Raw genomic sequence first — 24,376 nt, 5'->3', positions numbered from 1 at the left:
TTAAACGTCGACTATTTTATATTTTTCGAGCGTCGTGCGAATATTTTCGCGCCTTTGAAAGTTAGCTCCTAACTTAGCGCCGCGCGCTAACGCCGGCGCCAATTGCACCCCGCGTCGACGCGCCGCCGCCTGCAGCGGCGAAAAGCAGAACCGCAAAAATGAAACAAAACGGAGGGATTCTCTCAAGATAATTTTATTGAAACATTAAAACATAAATAATATACATCGCACTACGAAACTCGCCAGGGGGCGGCTAACAGCAGGTGAAGACGCCCTTCTGCCTCATGATCTCGAACTCCTTCTCGCGATCGTAGTACCTGCAAAGAGAGAAACGTCATTCGCGTCGGTCGGCGCGGGCGCCCGGCTCGCGCGGTTCGCTCACTTGTGATGGTTGTCGTATTTGGTCCTCATGGGAACGATGATCAGAAACTTGTAAGCTAGCGCGCTGACGATGGAGCCGGCGGTGGCGATCAGCAGGTGCTTCTTGGTCTGGCTTTCGCTGAGTCTCCTGATCTGCGCCGGCCTGACCAGCCTGGTCACGGCGGAACTCATCTAAGAAACGATCGAAACGTATGATTCGATTAGTGTTTCGATTTAGCGTCTGGTTTCGAGAGGGTTGTGCGTTTTGACAGTTACGTAATCGTCCGAGCGGCGGGATTTCGCACCGCGAAGGCGAAAGCGTTCGGACGATCGACCGAAAGTACGCGCGAACTTCTCGAAACCTTTCGTTTTGACATACGGCTTATTCTCGTAGACGAGCGACTGGGAACGGTCAGCAGGCGATCGAACGTCGAAACGCGAATGTTGCCATCGTGGAAAATCTGACGTATAAAAAATTCAACACTTAAAAATATTTTTAGTCTAGACCGGCTATGATTTTTCGTTTGAAACGTTCAAAATTCTCACAAGAGCTAACGGAACCGAACTGAAAAAACATATTTTTACGACCTCCGATAACAAGAAAGTTCTTAAAATTGTTATATTTCTTATATACTTGAATAATATAGTAAATAATCCCCGATAATGGAAAATAATCGTTAAAATTTACTTTTATTGACTCTTAATTTTTGCAAGTCTAGCGTTCAGCTGATTTTCGATGGTCGGATCGCACCGAACTTGTTTAATTCGACCAACGAATGGACACAATTAAATAACAAATACTGATTTATAAATTCAGACTTAAGTAAATAATCAATCAGCGCACCTCGATACTCTTCGGAAATAATTTTAGCGTTCAAGGTACTCGACGACGAGATCGTTTAACCTTAACTCTCGATCGGTCGAGTCCGCTTTTAAGATATAGAATGACAATAGTCACTCGTTTTATGCTTTTTTTATTCTTACCTTCAATAGAGCATTTATTTTATTTATTCTATATTTAAACTTGGATACAAATATTGACATAAGTTTATTTTTTAAGCGATTGTTGTGTATTGGGACACATGGACTGGTTATTACTGGGGTCTGAATCCAAAAACGTGTACTTTTATCCTAGTTTTTTTTTATAGAGCTCGGTCATTTAGTAAGAACGGTCGGAGCCGACTGTTTGTCGAACATTAACATTTACGAAGCGATATTTATTTACGCGACACAATTTAAAAAAACTTTTCATGCAGTGACATTATTTTTTCTAAATGCCGTGGAAACGATTACTCTTTTACTTATTTTTATTTTAACTCGATCTTAGTATGTAAAAAATATATAGTAACATAATAATATATCATTTATTAACTCTCTAGCGAAAGGATGGACACGAGTGGCAAGTATACACAGAATGAGCCGCTGCAGTAGTATTTTATTAAGACTATTTAATGGTTTACTTGTTAGAATATGAAAGTGAACGGTGGACGAGGCACCACTGCCGTTGTCTGTAGACTGTACTGATATAATAATAATTAGTGATAAAAGTTAACAGTAATGAAGATGACTTAGGAAGATCTTCGGGGGCAAAAGTCTTCACGAATCATTCAATCGCTGATTTTTGCCGTTTATGCAAATAAACGTTCTCTTGCAATTTCAGTTTTTTTTATACTAAGTCTACCAATAAGAAGTGTATGAAAAAATATCAACGGCATCGATCGTTTATAAATATTTACCGACCCATACCTTACAGGCATTTTAAACCGTAATATTTTGGCGACGGGGGGGTGATGGGTGGCAATTAGACGCAGATTGAACCACTGCGATAGAATTTTATTGAATATTGTTAATAGTTTCATGTTTAGAATATAATTAGTGGATGGCGTGCGAGCCCACCAAAGTCGCCAAGAAAAAGTGTGTCCGTCATTCCAATGATACCAGAGTCCTGCCAAGGTTTGGCTATAATAAAACCTAAATAAATACGTATAAAAATGTGCCCCCTAAATATTCTATCAATGAGCTACATCAATATTCTTAATGGCCACCACCTTGCTGCTCGTATGCAAGAATATTCACGGGTCATTTTGTCTCCTAGATCAACTCCGCCTTTTGTTCTGTTCGATCGATCACCTTTACTCTTTGTTTTTGCTTTTTTGTTGCCTTCACTATCTGTGCTAAAAACTTTTGTACTGAGCAACAGAACCGTGTGAATTTTTTTGTAACACAAGACGCCAAGCACATGTTATCGACAAAACTAAACCAAAAAAATTAAAGATAGAGAACGTGTTAACGCCCGTTTCGCCTTTTGTATGCGTTCGCGAACGTCATCTTACAGCGTTCGGGAATGTCCCCGTTTTGACAGCAGTCGGCCACAAACGTCGTTTCGAAACTAAACGAGCTTAATAAAGTTTACACACAAGTACGCTTGTTTTGGATTCAGACCTAAGAATTAACCTGCACACGTATCCCTACACGCGACAGGACGTGAGCTCCAAACATGCCCCGACTCTGATATATAAAAAGTTTTCTGCAAAATAATATGTATTTGTCATATTTTTTATCATAATAAAATGTTGATATCATGTTTACATTATAAGAATGTTCCGTGTTCTCATTAACTTCAATGAATATAACACGTTTGATATAAACCATAAATATGAAAATTTGGTATTACTGTTTTTATAATAAATAATTATTTCAAATGTAAATGTGATAAGTACGTATTTCGTAATTACAATAATTTTTATCTGATTTCGATTCAAACATTTCAACCACTTCTTCGTTATCCGAGAGAAATTCTACACCTTCAAATTCGAGATCCGACTCATCGGAATCATTATATCTCTCTGCCATAACTATAAATATTATTTAAGCTAAAGTTAGTTTCTATTAAAATTATTTAACGAAGAAAAAATATTAAATAAACTTGTTAAGTCGAAAAATAATTCAAAAGCGCAGGAATGTTCTGCCTTTCCGACATAAATCTTCCGACGTCAGTCAAACAAATACTGACGTACAATTGAAACGCCATGTAGAGCGAGTCGGAGCGTAAGGCACCGTGCCCTAGCTCTATCGCTCTGTCACGCGAATCTGTGCGAGTGAAGGAGATATTCTCTGACAAAGCAGTATAGAAATGTAATATGTGTTGCGTGTAGGGATACGCGTGCTGGTTAGTTCTTAGGTCTGAATCCAAAAACACGTGTGCTGTATAAAACTTTATTGAGCTCGGCGTGGTCCGAACGCTTTATAACGACGATCGGAGCCGACTGGTGTCAAAATTGGGGGCTTTGCCGAACGCTGTATGACGGCGTTCGCGAACGCGTACAAACGACGAAACGGGCGTCAACAATATGTGTCGCCGCCTTTATACATTTGTTTACCCTATGCTTGCCAACTCAAGTTAATCGAATCTGATAAATTTTCGTAAATGGTTATTTTTCTTGCAGTGTTTCCTATATTTGAATCAAAACTGTTCGGTGGTCATATATCTGGTTTAAAAATGTACTATGCAAAAATAAATTTGATTACATGGTTGATATTCACGTTTTTATGTTTTGTATATGATTATGTAGCGAATGTAATTCTTGGGGCTACGTAATTAAACGACCTTTTTTATAGAGCTGGCGAGGACCTGGGGTGTTAGACCGTTGTTATATATTGATTGAAAAAAAGAAAAGAATGTATATTTTAACAAATAAAAATGAATTTAAAAAACACCCGCTTCACGAGTTGAGCGGTGGTGTGGCAACACTGAGAACTGTCAGAACGCCGCCACAATTATATACATATAAATAAACAAATTTTAATATTTCATTGAAATTTACACAGAGTAATTATCTATTATTTTTTTTATTTTATTAAGACTTGTAATTAAATGGTCAGAATTTAATTAAAAGTTTGGTCAGAATAAAAATCAATTTTCGTTAAGAATTTTATTAGCAAAATGGTCAGAATAGATATTAAATGACCAGAATAAAAATAATAAGCGCTCAGAATAATAATAGTATACGGTCAGAATAAAAATAGTATACAGTCAGAATAAAAATAACACATGGTCATAATAAAGTAACTTGCTGCCAGTCACATATTTTACGCAGGAAACTTGAAGTTAACCTATTTTATTATCTCATTCCAATTGTGGTATTCACATATGCGTCTTCGCTAATAAGATATACCGAAATGAGAACAAATCAAAACAATATCTTAAGAAAAGGTTAGGTTGTTTGGTTCTACAATGAAAGTCGGCGCGAGTGGTAGCGAGACGCCTCCTTTTTTTCTATATAAATTTGTAATTATTAATAAATAAAAAAACATGATGTAAAATGAATTTTGTTTTATTTTAGAATGTTACACTTTGATTATCATTCACCGTAGTGGTGGTCGTAGCGAAAGTCTAATAGTTGGTGTTGACACGAGCTGTTGATTCAGCGTTGGCGCGTCAGAACTGTCAAGATGTAAACAGACGTCACACTATTGCCAACTGAAAAAATCGAATCTGACCATGTGTCAACATAAATCTTACCATTTAATATTATTCTGACCGATCCGATTTCAATTCTGACCAATTAATATAAATTATGACAATCTAATATTTATTTAGACCATTTAATATTTATTTTGACCATTTAATTTAAATTCTGATCCATGCAATATGAGATCTGTCCAAAACCATGTTAAAATTCTGACCCGAAAAATACGAGCCTTTTTAACGAAAACCTGCGAGGGTTATGTGTGGTTAAGACCAAAAATGATGTATCGTCTCTGTCAAATCGTTAGTTTTAAATCTCTTTTTTAGTACTATACTATACAAACATGAATTCCAAAGCAAACCAATATACGGATACAATCGAAAGGAACAATTATAAGATACTTCGAGGTTAGTTATTAGTCTGATTCGATATACGGTGTATGAAAGTACTTTATAGCGTTTATTTGTTACAGATGCCATCCTCGCAACGTCTGGAGATTCGTCGCCGTGTAGTGAGTTTAACCCGTTTTTACTACGCGTTAGTTTGCATGCTTCGTTCAGTCGTCGCATTTAAATCGTTACAGATCGTATAGTTACGTTCAACCAAGTCCACGATGGATTTCGAGAAGATTGCGACGGACTGGTGGAAGCTTTTTTGCAGCAGAACAACGTGCGAATCAATACGTTCGCCTCCTTGTGGAAGAGTTTAGGATTTGAAAATTTGTTTAAGTGAGTCAATCGATAGCTCAATCGCGTTATTTCTGTGCGTTAAGTGTCAAGTGTTATAAAAGAGTTAAAAATTTCAGCGGTCGCCCTACGATGTACGAATATCGAGAAGCCGCAGAAAAGTGTTTCGAAGTAGCGGGTAGCTATATATTTTCGCCCTACGCACAAGAAAGAGACGATCTGCCTTACCGCATCGCCGGCTTGTATATAGCTTATTCGCTCTACAGCTTGTGTTTGTTTAAGAATTTGCCTGTCATCCGAGTACCTCCGGAGTCTCTGGCAATTTTCCACAATATAAGAAAGCGTTGCGCGACCAACGGCAACTCTGACGTTTTATACGTAATGAGAGCCTTGTTATATCGCGGAGTGTTTAAATTTGTCTGCACTGCAAGAGAGTACGATCTCAACACTTATGTTAAAAAACCGTTATCCTGTGAGTTGATATTGGATTTTTATTCATCGGATATTTTAATTTAAAATAATTACAGATTTTGTTGTATTTATGATTTTTAGACGAATCTGCCTACGAAACGCACAGCACCAAGTTAGATCTTAAAGCTCCCATTTTGAAAGAAGTCCTCAAACCCAAGAGTGAAATGTTCGAAGCGCTTTTAATTCAAACTCAAAAATTTAGCGATATTAAACAACGGCGTCTAGAAATGTTGCAGGCTTCCAGTGAGCGACTCGCCGAGCTAATTGTATTTTTTTCATCGACATCGACTAATATTTTTCTTTATTTTATTCAGGTGCCAAGATTCCGGAGTTGATGCATTTTGATTTAGAATTTCCGAAACAGCTATTGCATTCGTTAGACACCCTCGCAGAGAATACCACTACTAAAAAAAGTATTTTTTTCAAAATGCAATATTTAATTTGTTCAATATTAAACAATATTGTTTTTTTTTTAATTTAAGACAATATCACTAGAAACGTTGTCGTGAGACATTTAAAAGAAAGGTAACTATTATAATAATAAATTGATAAATGTATCGATGATAACATTTATAACATTGATGCTGTTTCAGGACTTCGGTTGTGAAGAAAAGGAGAAGCGAATACTCGATTCCCTTTTTTCTCAATGAAGGATTCATCAGAAATGAGTCGATGCCTTTGGTCGAATCGATATCGATGAAATCCTTCAAAAATGACTTGCGAAATGAAGATTCGACGACAATCCGAAAAAGTGTGAAACCTACTGAAAACAAAAAATCGACTAGAAAGCCACAAAAAGAGGCGAGCGAAGACTTACCTTTTATTTTTTAATTTAAATATTAACATGTTCACAATGCAGAACTATTTTATTGTATTTAAATAAAAATCTTTTTTCTCATACTATAAATTATTAGTATGATTTGTAATATTGTCAATATTCATTATCTGTGACTCGATCTGTAAATTCTTTTATCTATTAGTTGTCATAATATTCTCCCAATGCAGACTTTCAATGAAAAGTACTATGAAATTCACACTTAAAAACATTACCATAGTGTTCTAAAGTGTTTGACGTTGATTCTTCAGTTTTTTATCGAATCATGATAAGGTTATTATGGTTGGTTCTAAAAGACCGGCTGCAGGGCCGGCCCGAGGGGCAGGCAGTACAGCCGATCGCCTGGGGCGCTAGATCTTGTGGGGCGCCGTGATACCAAATAGAGGCGCAATATTTACTTAAAATTATCAAACAATATTGTTAAATAATATAATCTGATATTTTTTTGCATACACTACTGTGTACTCTAGATTATTCCAGGCGTAAAAAATCGCGACGAAAATAAAACTATAAATTCTTAAATACCCACAATCGCAAAAAAGAGTATGGTGTCAAATACATGTAATATTAAATTACTTTAATTTGAATTATATTTTTACGCTCATGTAATAAGTTATTAAAGTATTATTAGGGTGGGGGGGGGCGCAAATTTTGTTTTTGCCTGGGGCGCTAAATAGCCTAGGGCCGGCCCTGACTTGCTGTGTGTACCATTTTAGCAATAGCAGTATTTGCAACTATACAAAAACTGCACAATGTGACAATTTTTGTTAGATAAAGTAAAGAAAATTGTAATTGAATGATGAAAAAATTATACTCCTTGAAAATATATTCAAATTTTTTTTGCTACCTATTTAAATAAATCGTAACATTAAATAAAAGTAAAAAAACTTTCAAATGGATTAATACTGTTTTTTAGATTTTTCCACATATGAAAACAAGAAAAATTATTGTATTTATCAATCAGATACTACATACATATGGAAGCAATTTAAATAAGCAATATATAGAATAATTGTTTCATAAAACGAATTGTTTGTGCAGTTTTAGTTCGAACCAAAGAAGTCATTGGGGGATTCCCAGAAAAATGCATGTCTTTTAATGACATACTACCTATGAATCTTAATAATATCGAAATGAAAAACAAATATCATAGACTGGCCAACTTTGCCCCCCCCCTTGAAAAAGTTGAAATTATGTCCCTGATACTAAACCAAAAATTCTAGGGTTATCCCTCAGTGAAAATATAAAAATAATACTCAGATTTATTCCAAAAATATTTTTTTAAATATGTTTTAGTGACGGGAGGCAGTTATTGCAGTAGTATTTTATTAAAAGTAGTAGTATTTCATAAAATAAAAATGGACGAACAGTGTACGAGGCCGTGCGATACCACCAAAATAGTGCCTACGTCACGTCAGTACTACCAGAGTGCCACCAAGTTTTACCCATAATAAAACCAGTATATACATACATAATGTCATACATTTTAAGCGGTAGATAGATATTTTAACCAGTAAAATTATATTAATTCAACTTTTCCATACATAGTAATAAATACATAAACAAATTTCTCTTTATTTATTTACATGCAGTGTATAAATGGTTGTATTTTTCAGTAAAGTTATATCTTTTTACTAGGGAAGTACAAATAGATTTTCACCAGTATATTTTTCGGACGTTTCGCAACTGTCAATTTGACAGTTGCGAAACGTCCATTTGCTGTTCAAACCCAAATCGAACCTAATTATAGTTTTAGAACTTTCATTAGGTCAAGTCCAAAATATCAATTAAGGCAACTCATCTCTCAGGGGAAATAAGCGGAAGAATAAGTACAAACAGACATCGCATCTCACATATTGCTCTATGGTTGGTTTGCACTTCTATATTACACTAAGCTTAAAAAATATGGCAACTATTCTAACCGATATTACTAGTGACTTTTGATATGAGAGTATTGGTCAAAGGGTATGCAAACTGAATTTTGATCAATTTGAGGGCGCCAAAACAATTATTACTTCTCAGAGGTCAAAAACCTACGTCAAAATCGTCTTCATATCCCACAAATGTTATGCATTTAGTAGGATATGAAGGGTTTAATCTATTATGAATTATTAGATTACAGACAGACAATTACGACTGACACATTATGTTCTCAGTTAATTTGTTCAAAAGCGAATCACTATACATTAAAAATACATTTTCTTATAAAAATAAAGAAGGGTAATTTTACACCAACACTGTGCTCACCTCGTGTATCCACGAGGACGATAAAAAAATCAATATATTTTCTTGGCGCTCCTTTCTCATACGTCGTATTCTTCAGACATTGCTCCAAACCTAAATTTTATTTCTCAAAATCATGCAATAGTTTTTAGGTAAAAAGGAATATTTTACAAAAACGGTTATAAAAAACGACTTTAAAGAATTTATTGTTTCCAAGAGTACAACACTTCTTGGATCAGATATAAAAATTTGATTATTTTGTGGAAAATAATAAAATTGTAGAAAAAGATGGAAAATATATAATTTAATAAAAGTATTATACGTTGTATTTTTTAATTCATTTAACCCGCACCGTGAAAAATGCAACGACTTATGAAACAACGTGCTAGACATTGTATCTATAAATATTTTTTAAATGGACAGATTTCTATGAAAGTATTACAATAATTGTAAAAAATCAAGCCAATGACCATAATTAAGTTAATTTGTAAATATTATTAACAATAAAGTTTTTTTTAAATTTATAACTCATTATCTGTACTGTTTCACATTAGTATATCAAGAGTAACAAATTTAAATTTATTTGTTATTTTTTTCTTTTATTTAATATTCCCCTTTGTGACTTTGATGATTTTTTTTTACTAATAGCAACACTGAGAGAGCCCTCCCCTCGTATCGCTCCCCGCTCTAACCTCTTTTCCCCGGCAGCCGCCAAGGTACACGCCGCTCGTCATCGTAAGCCCTTTTCGGGGGCATAGCCTCACGGTCGGGCTTCCGCCCTCGCATCCGACCGTCCCGGCGTTTCACGCGACCGATCTAGCTTCGATACGGCCGATGGCAACCGATACGTCTCACTTGACAATCGCCCGTCGTTAGCTCTCCTCTGTCGATCGACTTGTTTCCTGAATAATGTCAAATTAACCATTATTCCTGGATTGTCGATTGCGAATTCTGATTGAATCCAGTCGAATATTTCGATCGAAGTATCGCAAATCGAAGAAGTGCAAAGTTTGTTATTGACGTTCATACAAGTTCAACTTAACCTATAACTCCGATAAGATCGTTGGATATTAAATAAATAAATGAATATATCCGATCGTAAGACAAGTGAATAGTGTGATTTTGTTATATAGTGAGGTTATGATAGATTTTCACGACTTTTTTGGTGAAAGCTGTTGACTATTCATTCGCGTCTGATTTAATCTCAGGATGTGTTGTTAAAATTGTCGATCTTAAAGTCAAGTGAGATCAGTGATTTATAGTTAGATTTGAGGTTATGAAAAATCGGTGCCATTTTTTTCAAGATGGCTGTCAAGTCCCTAGTCGGTTATTTTAAACGGTAACGGTTTTAATGGTTGTATTATTACGTTTCAGATGTCGGCGAGCTCGAAAATCATTAAAGCAGGCGGCGTCGAGCCATCGCCCTTCGAGACTTCGATCTCGCAAGCCCTCGTAGAGTTGGAGAACAACTCTGAACTCAAAACCCACCTCCGGGAATTATACATCACCAGGGTGAAAGAAATCGACTTCGGAAGTAAGAAGTCGATCATCATCTATGTGCCGATGCCCAAGTTGAAGGCCTTCCAGAAGGTGCAGATGCGCCTCATTCGCGAGTTGGAGAAGAAGTTCAGCGGCAAGCATGTGGTCTTCATCGGAGATAGGAAAATTTTGTCAAAGCCCACCAGGAAGGCGAGGAACGGCTACAAACAGAAGCGTCCTCATTCGCGAACTCTGACGTCCGTTTACGACAGCATCCTGGAGGACCTGGTGTTCCCGGCTGAGATCGTCGGCAAGAGAGTGCGCATCCGTCTCGACGGATCCCGTTTCATCAAGGTCCACTTAGACAAAATTCAACAGACCACGATCGAACATAAGGTGAGATGAACCGACCAACGTAAATTTGTTTTACCGTTCTAAAATGTCGTTATTTCCTCTTCAGGTGGATACCTTCCAGTCCGTCTACAAGAAACTGACTGGGCGGGAAGTCAACTTCGAATTCCCGGAGCCGTACTTGTAAATGAAACTTTATATTTTATAAATATCAATAAAATACTAAAAAAATATTGGTGCTTTTTATTTTATATTCTTAGATTTAAAGTTTTACCACAAGCAAATTAATTCAATTTGTCGCCTTGAATTGGCAAATTATTTCAAATTATTTGGGGCGGGATACAGCTGAAAACTCATTAAGCCATATGGCTGCAACTCCAACACAAAGATAAGTCGTGGTTGGGGTTGCTAAAATTAAAGCTCTAAACCAGGACACCTAAAAAAATGTCTTTCCCAGTCAATTTGGAACTGTTATTTAGAATTCAATGATTTTTTTTATTTACAAATAAAAATATCAATGTATTTTTAATGAGATATTTGCCGCTGTTTTTCAACAAGTTTCAAAGATATTGCAACTTGTATGCAATTTTACAGATGCTCGTCACTAAGGCGGTTATAACTTAACCTATTGAAATGAACGGTTTGAAATTTGAAAATTTTCAAATATTCTTTCAATATATAAACTGAACGGGGATGAAAAATTCAAAACCAGTTTTATTGGTCTTGTGTCTCTCCCCACCGCAGTAGGTCGTGCGATTCTGTGCAATTTAAAATAGAGGCTACACGCATTGCATATCATATCACTGACTATTTATAGAGAACTAGAGAAAACAAGTTTAATTTATACATCATTTAACCACTTTTATAGTCTAGAAAGTCATTCGTTACTAGATTGAATAATTAAAAAATGCATAATTTATCAATACTATCGTTAGAAACCGTTAACTCACTTATGCGTCAATTGTAATTCTAAACCATTTAAAACATATTTAACTTTACACGCCCATGCGCCATGTGCAATTGGTTTATATATTTTTTTGAATATTTTTTCGCGACTTTAACCTTTAGAAGTCCAAAGGCTTCTGTCATGCCCAATATATTTTCTATTTTTTTAAGCCATTTTAAATGATTTGATAATAAAATTTACAGTATTTTATTTCATCATTTACTATCAATACATTACGGTAAAAAGAAATAGTAATTCCTAACCATTTTACCTGGAATTACTAAAATTCGTCGTAAAATCTGTTAATCGATTGAAGGATTTTGGAAACCTTTTTTTTTTAAATTGTTATCCGTGGTTCTCATTCTAAAAACTTTTATTTTTACATTTTATGTACATATTTTAGACTAATTTAACTTAATATTTTGAGTTAAATTAGTCATTTAAATTCCGACTCGTGAATTTGGTGTCGACGAATCAATTGTCATATAATTATTATTTTGTGCCATTACTATTACGTCACGAGGATTAATGACGCTGTATGTTTTACTTTAATCAAGAGTAGCATTTCAGTTGTATGATAGATTTTTGTGATACATTGTCACGCTGGAGGATATCTATATTCTATATAAATAAAAAGCAATGTTCGTACGTGTGTACTCTATAGACTCAAAAACTACTAGACCGATTTCGCTGAAAATTTGTTTGTTTTTATTAGTGCCAGGAGTGTTTAGAGAGCGGTGTGAATGAAATCCGGCAGGTAACACTGTTGTTTTTATAGTGTGTCGGGCTTAAACGCGCTTGCGATATTACGTAATATCATGATGTCACATCGCCGCCGCGGACACGGTCATTTGGGCGATACAATAATAATGCAATGCAAATCTTATTTTTATTGTTTTATTTAGTAACATGACTATTATTAATTATACGGTCTATCAAATTATATAATATATATTTTTACTTAATCATAAAATATCATTTAAATAGTTTGATTTTTCTATTCAAGAACTTTTGAGAGTTACCCGATATCATAAAATATTTCGGCTTAAGCCAGTAATTTCAATATCACTACTGTTAAATGTTCATTGTTGATTTTGTCCTTTGCACAATCTTCTTTTTATATTTTGAGCCTTGGAAATTACTGTGGGAATAAACTTTGGAATTTCCAAAAATTGTACATTCAAATGGGATGTAAGTTTTGGACTATTAATAATAATTTCCTTTTCATTAAACGGAAGACTTGCAATTATGTTCCAGATTAGCATCGCGGTTGAGACCACATTCATTGCTTTGCTGTTTGTCCATATTAGGGGTTATGACAAATAACTAATATTTTTATGACGTAAATAATGAAACAAATCTTTCATTTGGGTACACTAAAAATAAATAAAAAATAGATTGTTAATATTAGATTGTCATCGCATATGTATGCGTGCGAGAGCACACATAAATATGCGATGACAATCGAAAGTTGCCACCTGATAGCCGTAGATAGCTGATGACAATAGAAATTTGCCACCCAATAGCCAATGACAATCGAAGTTTGCCACCCGATAGCCGTAGTTAGATAGGAGGTGTGTACGATTTCACCTGTTTCTCGTGGTAAGTTTTTGACGCTCTTTATCAACTACCAAGTTCTTTCGTTGCATTTTTCAAATCAATGAAACTATTCATAATACAAAAGTAAAAAATCAAATAATAGATAGCATGACCATGAAAAACCAATAACAACATTCTGTCACATTTTAGAAAGGGCTTGGCGAAAATAAAACTAGTGGCAAATACTCAGTAATTCACTATTGACTATATATACTATTTTAACATTTTTACAATTTTATAATCTTTTAATTCTTCGTCACCATTATCCAAATAATCAATTGTGTTAATTTAAACAACAGCGATTCTATATCGTCACTAGATAATGAAATTATTTGATTTACAAATTTCCACTAATCACATAAATACTGTGCGTATGTGTAAAATAAAGTTTAATCTTTGTAACGCGCAAATAACAATTTATATCAATAAGTTGGTAATATGAAAACACCCATAAACCACAAATCGATGGATTAAAGTGGAAATTTGCTAATTCCACTTTTGGCTGAAAATTTTCCTATTTTCTAGTTTTTTGTTACTCCTGTAAAGTTGTCAAATATGGATTTAGCAATTTTACACTTTAAGCCATCGATATGTTTAAATAAATAATATGTATTAAACATGATAAGTAATAGTCCGCATAAATTTTTTTTTCAGACTAACAGTTAATTGTTTTTTATTTCATTTTTTTATAGAAATTAATAGTTTCATATAAGAGATAACTATGCCGCAGAACCGAGACCTATCAATATGGGACTTTGTGCCGATTGCTAGTAGTATACGTAGTTGGAATCGTTCAACTGAAGATTTTAGAAATGGCAACAATGTTCAAGGATCTATAAATCGAGGATTTGCCATTGGAGGCATAATTTTGGATTTCGTGACACTTGGGTTTGCTGCCATAATAGGCAATGGGATAAAGATAGTAGTAATAAAAGGAGCCAAAAATATATTCATTTCAAAATCAGTTGAATATGGATTGGAAGCGATGGGTAAAGTCGCCGTTGGCTATTCATTTAAAGGTGTAGCAACCCCTGTGATAAATCATATATGTTAGTTGATCATACCGCCTTTTTGCTCAGATTTTCACGTGGAATATTTTTAATACTTAATATTTTCTCAAATTGTACTAGGTTACTTACTTTTAAAAAACAGCCAAACAATAAATACAGGATCTTCCGATGCCAACAGTTCCAATACTTCCAGCAATAGCAGTAGCAACAACGGCAACAGAAGTACAACAAATACAAAATCTTCCGGTGCCAACAGTTCCAATACTTCAAACAATAGTGCTAACAGCAACAACAACAACAATACAAAAAATAAAGATAAAAGTAAATATCAACACAACCATAACATATTTCAGATTATACAATACTTGATATGATAATCATTCTGAATTTATTTAGATAGAACGAAACGGCAAAAAGAAATACTTGAATGGTTTAAGCAATTCCTAATAACTACCATAAATTCGGATGAATTTCAATTCCATGACTTTAATCGCCTATTTAAGGTTACTATCAACAACATGTTTAACCCTTTGAACCTTGAGGCGTACATTGTATTATCATCATATCCCTGAGTTCCTGAGCAATTTTTGACCAATATATAAATGTAAAAATTAAATATAATGTTTATCTTCAGAATTAAACTTTGGAATGATAAACATCAAAATAGTTTCAGATCCAGATCCAATGCAAAGGAAGATCTCGCGTGATTTGCACCAGTATACGTTTTTTTGCGTTTTGGCAAATCCTTCTCTTTTGCATTGGGATTTTCATTTTTTTGCCTGCTTGTATTTTTCCGCACATACAACACATATATTATTTGATGTAGCTTCTACTGGTCGATTAATTTTGTTGATAAAAATATATTGATTTCTTATCAACCCATACGATGACAGCTACTTTTTCATTGATTTTATAGCAATGAGTGAGTGCCACGCTCCATTTTATTTTTTGCCATCAGTTCTTTTGGGAACCTTTTTCTGTTTGACATTGTGGTTCCACATAACATCGTGCCATGCTTCTATTGCAAATATTCTGCAATATTCACAGAAGAATAAAATCTATCTGTGTATATGCAATCGTATCGTTTTTTTTCGCAGGCCGGTATTCCGAGCCGTAGGGAAATAAAGATAGATGTCGAGGCCGGTAAACCGGCCATTAGGGTATATGCCTCACCAAATCAGGCCGGTTTATCGACCTTTAGGGTTCAAAGGGTTAACTTGCTTAATAATATATGTACTATATATAATTTTGTTTGTATAAGTAGCTGCGAACTGACATGATGACTTATGAAAATGATAATGCAGGCTTTATGGATAGGGCAATAGATTTTGCGAGGTTTAGGAATCTGGGGAGCGTGTCAGTATTGTGCAGTACTGTGAGGTTTTTCGCCGCCCAGTTCGTAAGCGAGAAAGACACTCTATTACAAAATTCAATAACACTTTTGTCTCTCAGCACAGCTGGTATGTTGTACATATTAGTTATTTAATAAAAGTAGATTACCTATTTACAAAATTAAAAATATGTTTTCTTTATTTGAAATGATTAGGGGAAAGGGCTCTCGATAATATGACGAATGAATACATGGATGTCATACTTAATCAAACTTTGGAAGTTGTTCGAGAAAATCAAATGGTCCACGACCCCATTGAAGCGAATCCACACCCTGACATTAGCACTGATATGAGTTTCGATGATATCATTTCGATTGTTAGGAGAGCGGCAAGAAACAGGAGTATACGCTTTTCATCGGAAGAGGCAGCAGCGTTTCATATGAGAAAGCATCCAATGAGATCTAATGAAACTGAATATGTTACAATGGCTAACGAGCTAATTGCGAATCTAGAAGCAGAGGTAATAGACAGCCAGAATTCTAATAGTACCGTGGATATAATATTTACACTTCTTGATTCTACAGAATATTCGGAACTAACGGAACAATTCTGTGCTATTACCATAATGGATGGCAAAATAATTTTAAAAACATATTTCAGAAGAAAAATAGAAAATAAAAAAATAAAAAGAAATAGAAATAAAAATGAAAATGATGAATATGAATATGAAAATGAAAATGATAAAAATGGTGAAAATGATGAAAGTGATGAAAGTGATAAATTTGATTTTAAAAATTGTCATTATCATTATGAAAGTGATGATTATGAATATGAAAATTATGATTATGAATATGAAAATTATGAATATGAATATGAAAATTATGAATATGAAGATGTGAATGATGACAATGATGAATTTGGATATGAAAATTATGAATATGAAGATGTGAATGATTACAATGATGAATATGGATATGAATATGAAAATTATGAATATGAAGATGTGAATGATGACAATGATGAATATGGATATGAAAATTATGAATATGAAGATGTGAATGATGACAATGATGAATATGGATATGAATATGAAAATTATGAATATGAAGATGTGAATGATGACAATGATGAATATGGATATGAAAATTATGAATATGAAGATGTGAATGATGACAATGATGAATATGGATATGAAAATGATCAATATGAAGATGTGAATGATGACAATGATGAATATGGATATGAAAATGATCAATATGAAGATGTGAATGATGACAATGATGAATATGGATATGAAAATGACCAATATGAAGATGTGAATGGTGACAATGATGAATATGGATATGAATATGAATATGAAAATTATGAATATGAAGATGTGAATGATGACAATGATGAATATGGATATGAAAATGATGATGAGAATGATAAAAATTATGAAAATCATGAATGTGAAACGGAAATTGAAATTGATGAATATGATGAAAAATTTGAAAATGAAAATGATGAATATGAAGATGAAAATGTTGAATATGATGAATATGAAACAGAAATTGAAAATTATGAATATGAAGATGTATATTATGAAAATAATGAATATGAAACAGAAATTGAAATTGATGAATATGATGAAAAATTTGAAAATGAAAATGATGAATATGAAAATGAAAATATTGATAATGATGAAAATTATGAAATTGATGAAATATTTGAATATGAAAATAAAAATGATGAAAATGAATATAAGGATGAAAATGAAAATAAAAATGATGAAAAATATGAAAATGATGAATATGAAACGAAAAATGAAAATGCAAATTATGAAAAAGATGAAAATGAAAATGATAAAAATGATGAAAATGATGAAAATAAAAATGTTAAAAATGATGAAAATGAAAATGAAATTAAAAATGAAAATTATAAAAATGGTGAAAATAATGAATATAAAGATGAAAATGAAAATAAAAATTATGAAAATGTTAAAAATGGTAAAAATGAAAATGATGAATATGAAAATGCAAATGAAAAGGAAAATGAAAACGAAAATTATGAGTACGAAAATAATGAAAATGAAAATGATGAATATGAAAATGATAAATATAAAAATGATGAATATGATTATGAAAAGAAAAAGGAAAATAAAAATGAAAAGACGAAAACGATGACGATGACGATGATAATGATGATGATGATGATAATAATGATGATGATAATGATACTGATAATGATAATGTGAACGGAAATGGCTAAATCGAAGAGACGGTATAAGTACAGAAGGACCGCAACGCGCTGATTATGATGAGTCATTACTTTGCATGGCCAGTAATATATTTTTAGAACAATCATAGCACAGATTTATGTGCAATTCAGTCTCATTTTCAATGTTTTTATTACTTCATCAATGTTTGATTTATATTTTTTTTATGATCACTTATCTAACACCAAATATATTAAATGTATTGAAATGCAAAATAAAGTATCTAACACTATTTCGCCTTTTAAATATTCATTAACGACACTCAAATTACTATTGGTAAAAGTTATAAGATTTTGATGATCAAAAATAAATTATAATATTTTACGATGTCCCTTTGGCCACAAAACCAAAAAGATTATTTTCTGATGACTTGAATTTACTTTAACCCAAATCATTAAGTTATGGTGTGACAATAGTTATTGAAAAATAACCACAATGTTAAATATTTAAACTGCGTCGCTTTTACGAGGCCGGTAAAATCTTTTGTTGACGTTTTTAAAAGAGGTAATTTCTATGTTAGGGTTCTTCCAGAAACTCGCGCAGTTAATCACCGTAAGCACGAGAATAATAAAGATGAACGTGACACAAGTGTACGGACCACACAAGTATTTGTTACGTCCAGGGAAAAAGGGTAGCACACAAATAACACAATGTAATTACCCTCCGATGTATAGAAAGAAAATTTCTTTGTTGCGTAACGGGCGCGGAAACAAAATATCACTGAACGACAAAAAGCACCGTAAAGGATTATATTCTCGTTACACCATTCGCCCTGCGAAGGATGTCCATCAAGCAAATGTCACTTTCTAGAGGCGTGGACATATATCGTTGGTTGAATAAACGAGTGCAGCAGTTGGCTGAATGGTCGCGATTCGCTAGAGTTTTCATTAGCTATGATACTTAAAGCCTATATCCATGGGACGAGGGGCAGACGGCCAGACAGAGACTCTTAGGTATAATCTAGGCACGGAGGCACGGACATCGACTACTATCCATCCACTGGACATCATTCCTCCGCCAGTTTCTCCACCACTGCTCGGAAAAATCGGTACTCGCCCACTCTGTCGCAATATATATTATACAATAAATTATTACCAGTTCCCAGCATCTTACTGGCTGTAAAGTCACACCCTTTCGGGTTAGAAACCATAAATCTATTTCTGGACGATCTTGCTTATTTGTAGAATACGATTTTTCTTGATGGTTGACTGATTGGTGAACGATTTTGCTTAAATGACGCCTTTTAATGCAAAATTATGTAGGATCTCACAATCTTTTAGATGAAATCTTAAATTAGAATTTATACAATAATAATGCAGCTAGTTAAAATTCCAGTAAAATTTATTAACACAAAAATAAGTCTCACAAAAATATAACACTCAAAAATAATGTATTATAATAAACATATATAATTTTTTTTTATTAAATTTCATTATTTAAAAAAAATACATATATAAAATATACAAATGCGAAAAAATCATATAATACAAAATAACTGCATGACACATTTAAATAAATTCACAAAATAATGGCACCTTCAATGGCATTGGTCAATTAACTAATAATTATTATTAAATCAACGGTAATAAATATAATTTCAATTTAAAATAAATAATTTTTCAACAAGACATATTTTGGCATTGTCTTTGGTCGAACGAACTCTTTGGTGTTGATATATAAAAAAATATTTATGTACATAATAAATATGTATCTAAAAGGAACATTGAAGAACTTAGTCAAGTAAATGTAAAAGCAAGAGATATTAATGGAATGTCTGAAAATGTTAGCACCGTATATAAAAATAAGTAGCGACATATTAAAAGCAAAGACCCGTTCATAAACATGATTTAAATCCACCTGGATTGTTTTGCTGCCATCTCCACGTATCAAAGCACATTTCGTCCAAGTTTTTGTTAGCTTTCCATTGGAAGATCTTGGCTGCCTTACCGGCGTCGGCGTAAGACGTAGCGATGTCTCCCGAGCGACGGGGAGAAATTTCATACGGCAACTTCCTACCGCAAGCCTTCTCGAAAGCATGCAACATTTCCAGCACCGAAAATCCTTTACCAGTCCCTTAAAAATAGATAATTATGCGAATAAATGCGTTTTATAAGAGTCGATTGAATCGCATTACCTAAGTTGAAGGGCTCAAAGCCGGAAAACTCTGGATTCAAAATGTATTTGAGCGAGCTCACGTGTCCAGCGGCGAGATCTGATATGTGAACGTAATCTCTAACGCCAGTTCCGTCCGGGGTGTCATAATCGGAACCGAAAACTTGCAATTTTGGAAGTCTACCCGTTGCTACCTAGAATTTTTAAATAGAAATTATTTTATTAATTATTATAAGACACATTTATACTCCCATACATCAGTGAAATGCAAAAAATAATAAATATGTTACTAATTTATAGGCTAATTCAGTCTGGTGTTTCGCCACTTACTTAGTAGTTGTTGATTGCGTTTACCCTATTGTAATGCATTGGGCTAATGTCTTTTACGTTGCAAGAAAAGATTTACAATAAACAAATAAATCACAGCAGCACTTCAGTCCCTCAATGCAACGTTTCTTATATTTTTATAACGGTAAATAAATAAGTTTTTTAGCCTGTGTAGTATAAAAAATATATATTACTTGAGCAATAAACGGCATCAGATTATTGGGTATGCCGCAAGGATCTTCTCCGATTTCCCCAGATTCATGAGCTCCAACAGGGTTAAAATATCTCAAAGAAACTATCCCCCACATCTATAAAGCGACATAGATTTTATTAATATAATAATTTTATAACATAAATATAATTTCATATAATACAATTGATATTCGGTAAATAGATAGTCGTTTTCTGTATTTATAAAAAAATATTTTGAAACACTCTTTTGATTATTTTCCAACATGGTCACCATGGGGTAGTAATTACGAAGAACCCTAGCTCACTGATTTTGCTGAGTTCCTAAGAGGCAGTTTCAACAATTTGTCAGTGCTCGGTGACTTTCAGCTGCGAACTTTAGTGATCTAGTCGCGATCACTTCCCTTATTCTTACTCGTTGCAGCCAAGATGTCAGTGCTTGAGAAAGATCATCTTGCACGAGTTATCCAGCTTCTTAAACATAATGATGTTTTAGGTGATAGCTATTAGGAACTGGAAAAATTTATATGGGATAGTGCTCATAATTGTTTTTTTATAAATATTTTATGGTATAATTATTGTTTGCATAATGGCCATTATCACGCATTGGGTAAACCTGTCATGATGGTTAGATTTGTAATATAAAATAAAAATTGCTCAAAATAAAAAGATTTCTGTATGAACCACAATATATATTACGCTTCGACATCTACTAGACTTTGATCTTTACTCTCCGAATATCCTTTGTGTATATATATATATATATATTAACATGATCACTGGAGCACAAGTCTCGCATTATTTCCTCAACGAAATATTTACTCTTCCCATACGGATTAGTGCATCCTTGTCCAGTTGGATGGTCCTCGTCTAATGGTAAATATTGAGGAGTTCCGTAAACGGTGGCCGATGAGCTGAATACCAATTTGTAAACTCCGTGCGCTTTCATTACCTATAAAAAAATAATAGCGAGTGATAAGTTATGTCAGCGCTAAAGCAAATCGTTATCAGTTTTTGCATTGTTAGGCTTCAACGAGTGACCTCTACGCTTTATTTACGACGTTGATGTCTTATCGATGCAAAAACCATCAATAATCAGTGATAGTTACTTCTAGAAGTATGCTACTGCCGGTGATGTTGTTTTGATAGTACGTCAACGGTATTTTACACGACTCTCCGACGGCCTTTAATGCGGCGAAATGCATCACACAATCAATTTTATGCTGAAATTGTAAATAAAATAATAAATATTCGAATTATTGAGTATTAAAATGCATTTTCAGTTTTAAACAAATTAAATATTTATATATAATATATATAACTTTTGAAGAATGCAGTCTATTATATTTAAGAAATCATGAATGAGAATATTTTTGTAAATTTTACTTTTAAATAAATATTTATTGTAGTGGTCTATAGATTGCTTCCGTTATTATTATTATAAATGCGTTTCAAATTAATTTTATTTAACATAATATCTAGCTGGTTGTTCATATTTACAAGGTAGTAGTCTTCACTGGTGATTAACAGTGAGATTATAGGAAAGGAACGTGTTAGAGCTCTACTTTATTTTTTAAACAGTGCAATTTAATAGCGAAGATTTACTACTCTAAATGTATTAAAGAACGCCAAAAAAATCACATTCTACGTAATGACAAATCATAAAATCAATGTCACACAGAAATTATCGAAATTAAAGACTGGATCTTCTGTACGGTCAAAGTTGCCAAAAAAGAATATAAAAGGACAGTCTCAAAACTAACTGAAATAATTTATTTGACAATCTACTCTGAAATAGTTGGTAAATAAATGAGTATCTAATATTTAATTTACTCGGAACACAAAAAATGGTATGTATTGTTTTGAAATTATATTTAAATATCGTATCCAGTTTATCAGATCGCATTTCCTTACAGGAAGTTAATAAAAAATATATAGATATACATATATAGATTAACTTACATTGCTAAACACTCTCATTAACTCATCTCGGTTCTGTATGTTTACAGAATAAAATGCTACAGTTCTTCCGGTAAGCTTTTCGACTCTTTTCAAAGCTTCGGGTAAATCTGCACCCTTCTCCATGTGCGCATTCACCAGATTATCAATAACGATAACCTTATAGCCATTGGTGAGTAGTTCGAGGACAGTGTGGGAGCCGACGTAACCTGCACCGCCGGTCACCAAAATCACTGGTAAATCCATCGCCTTTTAACGGTATAAATGAAATATTAAATAAATTGCCAATTCAGGTAACATTCCAATAATATTAGGAATAAAGTCCCCCTATATTTACTACAAGTAGTTAATTTTAACTGTAATTAAAAATATATTTCTATTAGTTATAAAGATAAAAACTATGCGTACATTGTCTTAATTACTTAAAACATTAAAATATTAATTTATTAACTGCACGATGTGTGTTTAGAATTAGTTTTTAGTTTTTTATGTTAGCAATATAATGTAAAATATATTTTTAGTTAAAAATAATACATATTGATCGTATTATGGTATGATGTTTAGATCAAAAAAAGTTAATAAAAATGTCAATGTTTTATTTTTAAACGGCGAATACGTGTCAGGTGTCAACGACGCGTTTGTTTACAATTCGCGGTAAACTATTGTGCAATTCATACAATAGCATTAAGCTTTATTATGTGATATATTTAAAAAAATATAACAACGTTGGTAGTTAACTTACTGTGTTATGGCCAAACCCTTTGAAACGTCCTACTCGCGAAAAGATCAGCAACGAGTGCTTCCGCCGGCCGCCACTCTTATCTCGTTGACATTCTTAAATGGAGTTGCCATATCGCAAAAAACACTATCAAGATAATAAACAATCGACTGGCCAGGAGTCGTAAACATTTTATATGTTACAATTATTATTTTTGCGTTACTGTAAATCAGCACGGCGTACAATTTAAATAAATAATCGACTGTAAATTAAAAAAATAAGCAAATGCCATTATGCTGCAGTTGGGGTATTACTGAACATTTTTTCTAACAACTAATACTTACATTGAAATTTATTTAAAGAAAAACTTAGTTTTTCTCTCTCTCCACTGGCAACCTTCCTGGCGTGCGGACGCATCTTCTCGTGTCCGCCTCTTTTTACAATGTAAACAACTGTAACCGCACATAAATATACTACTGCAGCGGCTCAATCTGTGTCTCATTGCCACCCGCCATCATCACAGTCCCTAAAAACTATTATTCAAAATCACAAAATATAATTCTCATCATGTTTGATCACCTCTTCCCTCCTATAATAATTTTGTAATTTTGATTTAAAATATTGAATAAAGTGACTCAACATCGTTCACATTTTGATTTTTTTGCTACTCAAGGAGTGCTCAATAGATCAGGGCTCGGCAACCTATGACCCGCGGGTCACCAAGTGAGCCGTTTGGTGATTTGATGTGAACGTGTTACGATGTCACGACTAGACCACATATATGGTTGTTATGACCAAAAATATTCACTGACCTGAATATTCTTTTTAATAGTCACATTTTAATTATTTTGAACCGCAGCCAAAAAAGGTTGCCGAGACCTGCAATAGATCGAAAAATATGATAGACGAATCAAGGGCTGGTGAATAAGGCGGGTGTGGCATAAATTCTTGATTTTTTCGCGGGTTATTCTTGCTGTTGAAGTACTCCTTCTTAAATACAACTGTACTGTAGACCAGGAAGATCCGAGTTTCTGACCTAATTTATTGATGTTTT

The 24,376-nt window shown here is 33.5% G+C and overlaps 5 protein-coding genes across 12 annotated transcripts; 3 read left to right on the top strand and 2 right to left on the bottom strand.

Moving 5' to 3' along the window:
• Positions 1-177: 177 nt before the first annotated feature.
• On the bottom strand, positions 178-803 carry LOC148231443 (cytochrome c oxidase subunit 6C-1-like). 2 transcript variants are annotated; one of them, XM_088192044.1, is made up of 3 exons: positions 637-803; positions 383-552; positions 178-317 (listed from the first exon to the last, which is right to left on the bottom strand). In XM_088192044.1, the coding sequence occupies exons 2-3, from the start codon at positions 550-552 to the stop codon at positions 254-256; spliced, it is 234 nt and encodes a 77-aa protein (XP_088048170.1). In that variant the 5' UTR covers positions 637-803; the 3' UTR covers positions 178-253. The 2 variants fall into 2 exon arrangements, with proteins under 2 accessions (XP_088048170.1, XP_088048169.1); XM_088192043.1 differs by having other exon boundaries at positions 740-803.
• Positions 804-4,723: 3,920 nt separating this feature from the next.
• LOC148231442 (uncharacterized) lies at positions 4,724-6,893 on the top strand. 3 transcript variants are annotated; one of them, XM_088193604.1, is made up of 8 exons: positions 4,724-5,236; positions 5,302-5,340; positions 5,413-5,557; positions 5,635-5,987; positions 6,068-6,229; positions 6,301-6,399; positions 6,469-6,511; positions 6,580-6,893. In XM_088193604.1, exons 1-8 carry the CDS (start codon positions 5,173-5,175, stop codon positions 6,815-6,817), a joined length of 1,143 nt encoding a protein of 380 aa, XP_088049730.1. In that variant the 5' UTR covers positions 4,724-5,172; the 3' UTR covers positions 6,818-6,893. The 3 variants fall into 3 exon arrangements, with proteins under 3 accessions (XP_088049730.1, XP_088049729.1, XP_088049731.1); XM_088193603.1 differs by having other exon boundaries at positions 4,752-5,236; positions 5,620-5,987; XM_088193605.1 differs by having other exon boundaries at positions 4,828-5,236; positions 5,286-5,340.
• A 2,794-nt stretch (positions 6,894-9,687) lies between these two features.
• RpS7 (ribosomal protein S7) lies at positions 9,688-11,107 on the top strand. 3 transcript variants are annotated; one of them, XM_088193600.1, is made up of 3 exons: positions 9,688-9,760; positions 10,419-10,919; positions 10,984-11,107. In XM_088193600.1, the coding sequence occupies exons 2-3, from the start codon at positions 10,419-10,421 to the stop codon at positions 11,059-11,061; spliced, it is 579 nt and encodes a 192-aa protein (XP_088049726.1). In that variant the 5' UTR covers positions 9,688-9,760; the 3' UTR covers positions 11,062-11,107. The 3 variants fall into 3 exon arrangements, with proteins under 3 accessions (XP_088049726.1, XP_088049727.1, XP_088049728.1); XM_088193601.1 differs by having other exon boundaries at positions 9,737-9,779; XM_088193602.1 differs by having other exon boundaries at positions 9,737-10,052.
• A 2,250-nt stretch (positions 11,108-13,357) lies between these two features.
• LOC148231440 (uncharacterized) lies at positions 13,358-18,231 on the top strand. Of its 3 annotated transcripts, XM_088192311.1 has the most exons (7): positions 13,358-13,422; positions 14,112-14,468; positions 14,550-14,750; positions 14,826-14,932; positions 15,694-15,889; positions 15,976-16,280; positions 16,345-16,464. In XM_088192311.1, exons 2-7 carry the CDS (start codon positions 14,141-14,143, stop codon positions 16,357-16,359), a joined length of 1,152 nt encoding a protein of 383 aa, XP_088048437.1. In that variant the 5' UTR covers positions 13,358-13,422; positions 14,112-14,140; the 3' UTR covers positions 16,360-16,464. The 3 variants fall into 3 exon arrangements, with proteins under 3 accessions (XP_088048437.1, XP_088048435.1, XP_088048436.1); XM_088192309.1 differs by having other exon boundaries at positions 15,976-18,231; XM_088192310.1 differs by lacking the exons at positions 13,358-13,422; positions 14,112-14,468; positions 14,550-14,750; positions 14,826-14,932; positions 15,694-15,889 and having other exon boundaries at positions 16,152-16,280; positions 16,345-18,231.
• Positions 18,232-19,459: 1,228 nt separating this feature from the next.
• Gale (UDP-galactose 4'-epimerase) lies at positions 19,460-23,494 on the bottom strand. The gene is made up of 7 exons (XM_088193156.1): positions 23,347-23,494; positions 22,608-22,853; positions 21,755-21,868; positions 21,418-21,597; positions 20,651-20,764; positions 20,152-20,323; positions 19,460-20,090 (listed from the first exon to the last, which is right to left on the bottom strand). The coding sequence occupies exons 2-7, from the start codon at positions 22,848-22,850 to the stop codon at positions 19,852-19,854; spliced, it is 1,062 nt and encodes a 353-aa protein (XP_088049282.1). The 5' UTR covers positions 22,851-22,853; positions 23,347-23,494; the 3' UTR covers positions 19,460-19,851.
• Positions 23,495-24,376: the final 882 nt, after the last annotated feature.

Source organism: Plectrocnemia conspersa, unplaced genomic scaffold (assembly GCF_051122295.1).
Source record: "Plectrocnemia conspersa isolate PC_06_02 unplaced genomic scaffold, ASM5112229v1 ptg000009l, whole genome shotgun sequence".
NCBI lineage: Eukaryota > Metazoa > Arthropoda > Insecta > Trichoptera > Polycentropodidae > Plectrocnemia > Plectrocnemia conspersa.
The sequence above is the reverse complement of the archived record's forward strand: the minus strand, read 5'-3'. Positions and strand labels throughout refer to the sequence as shown.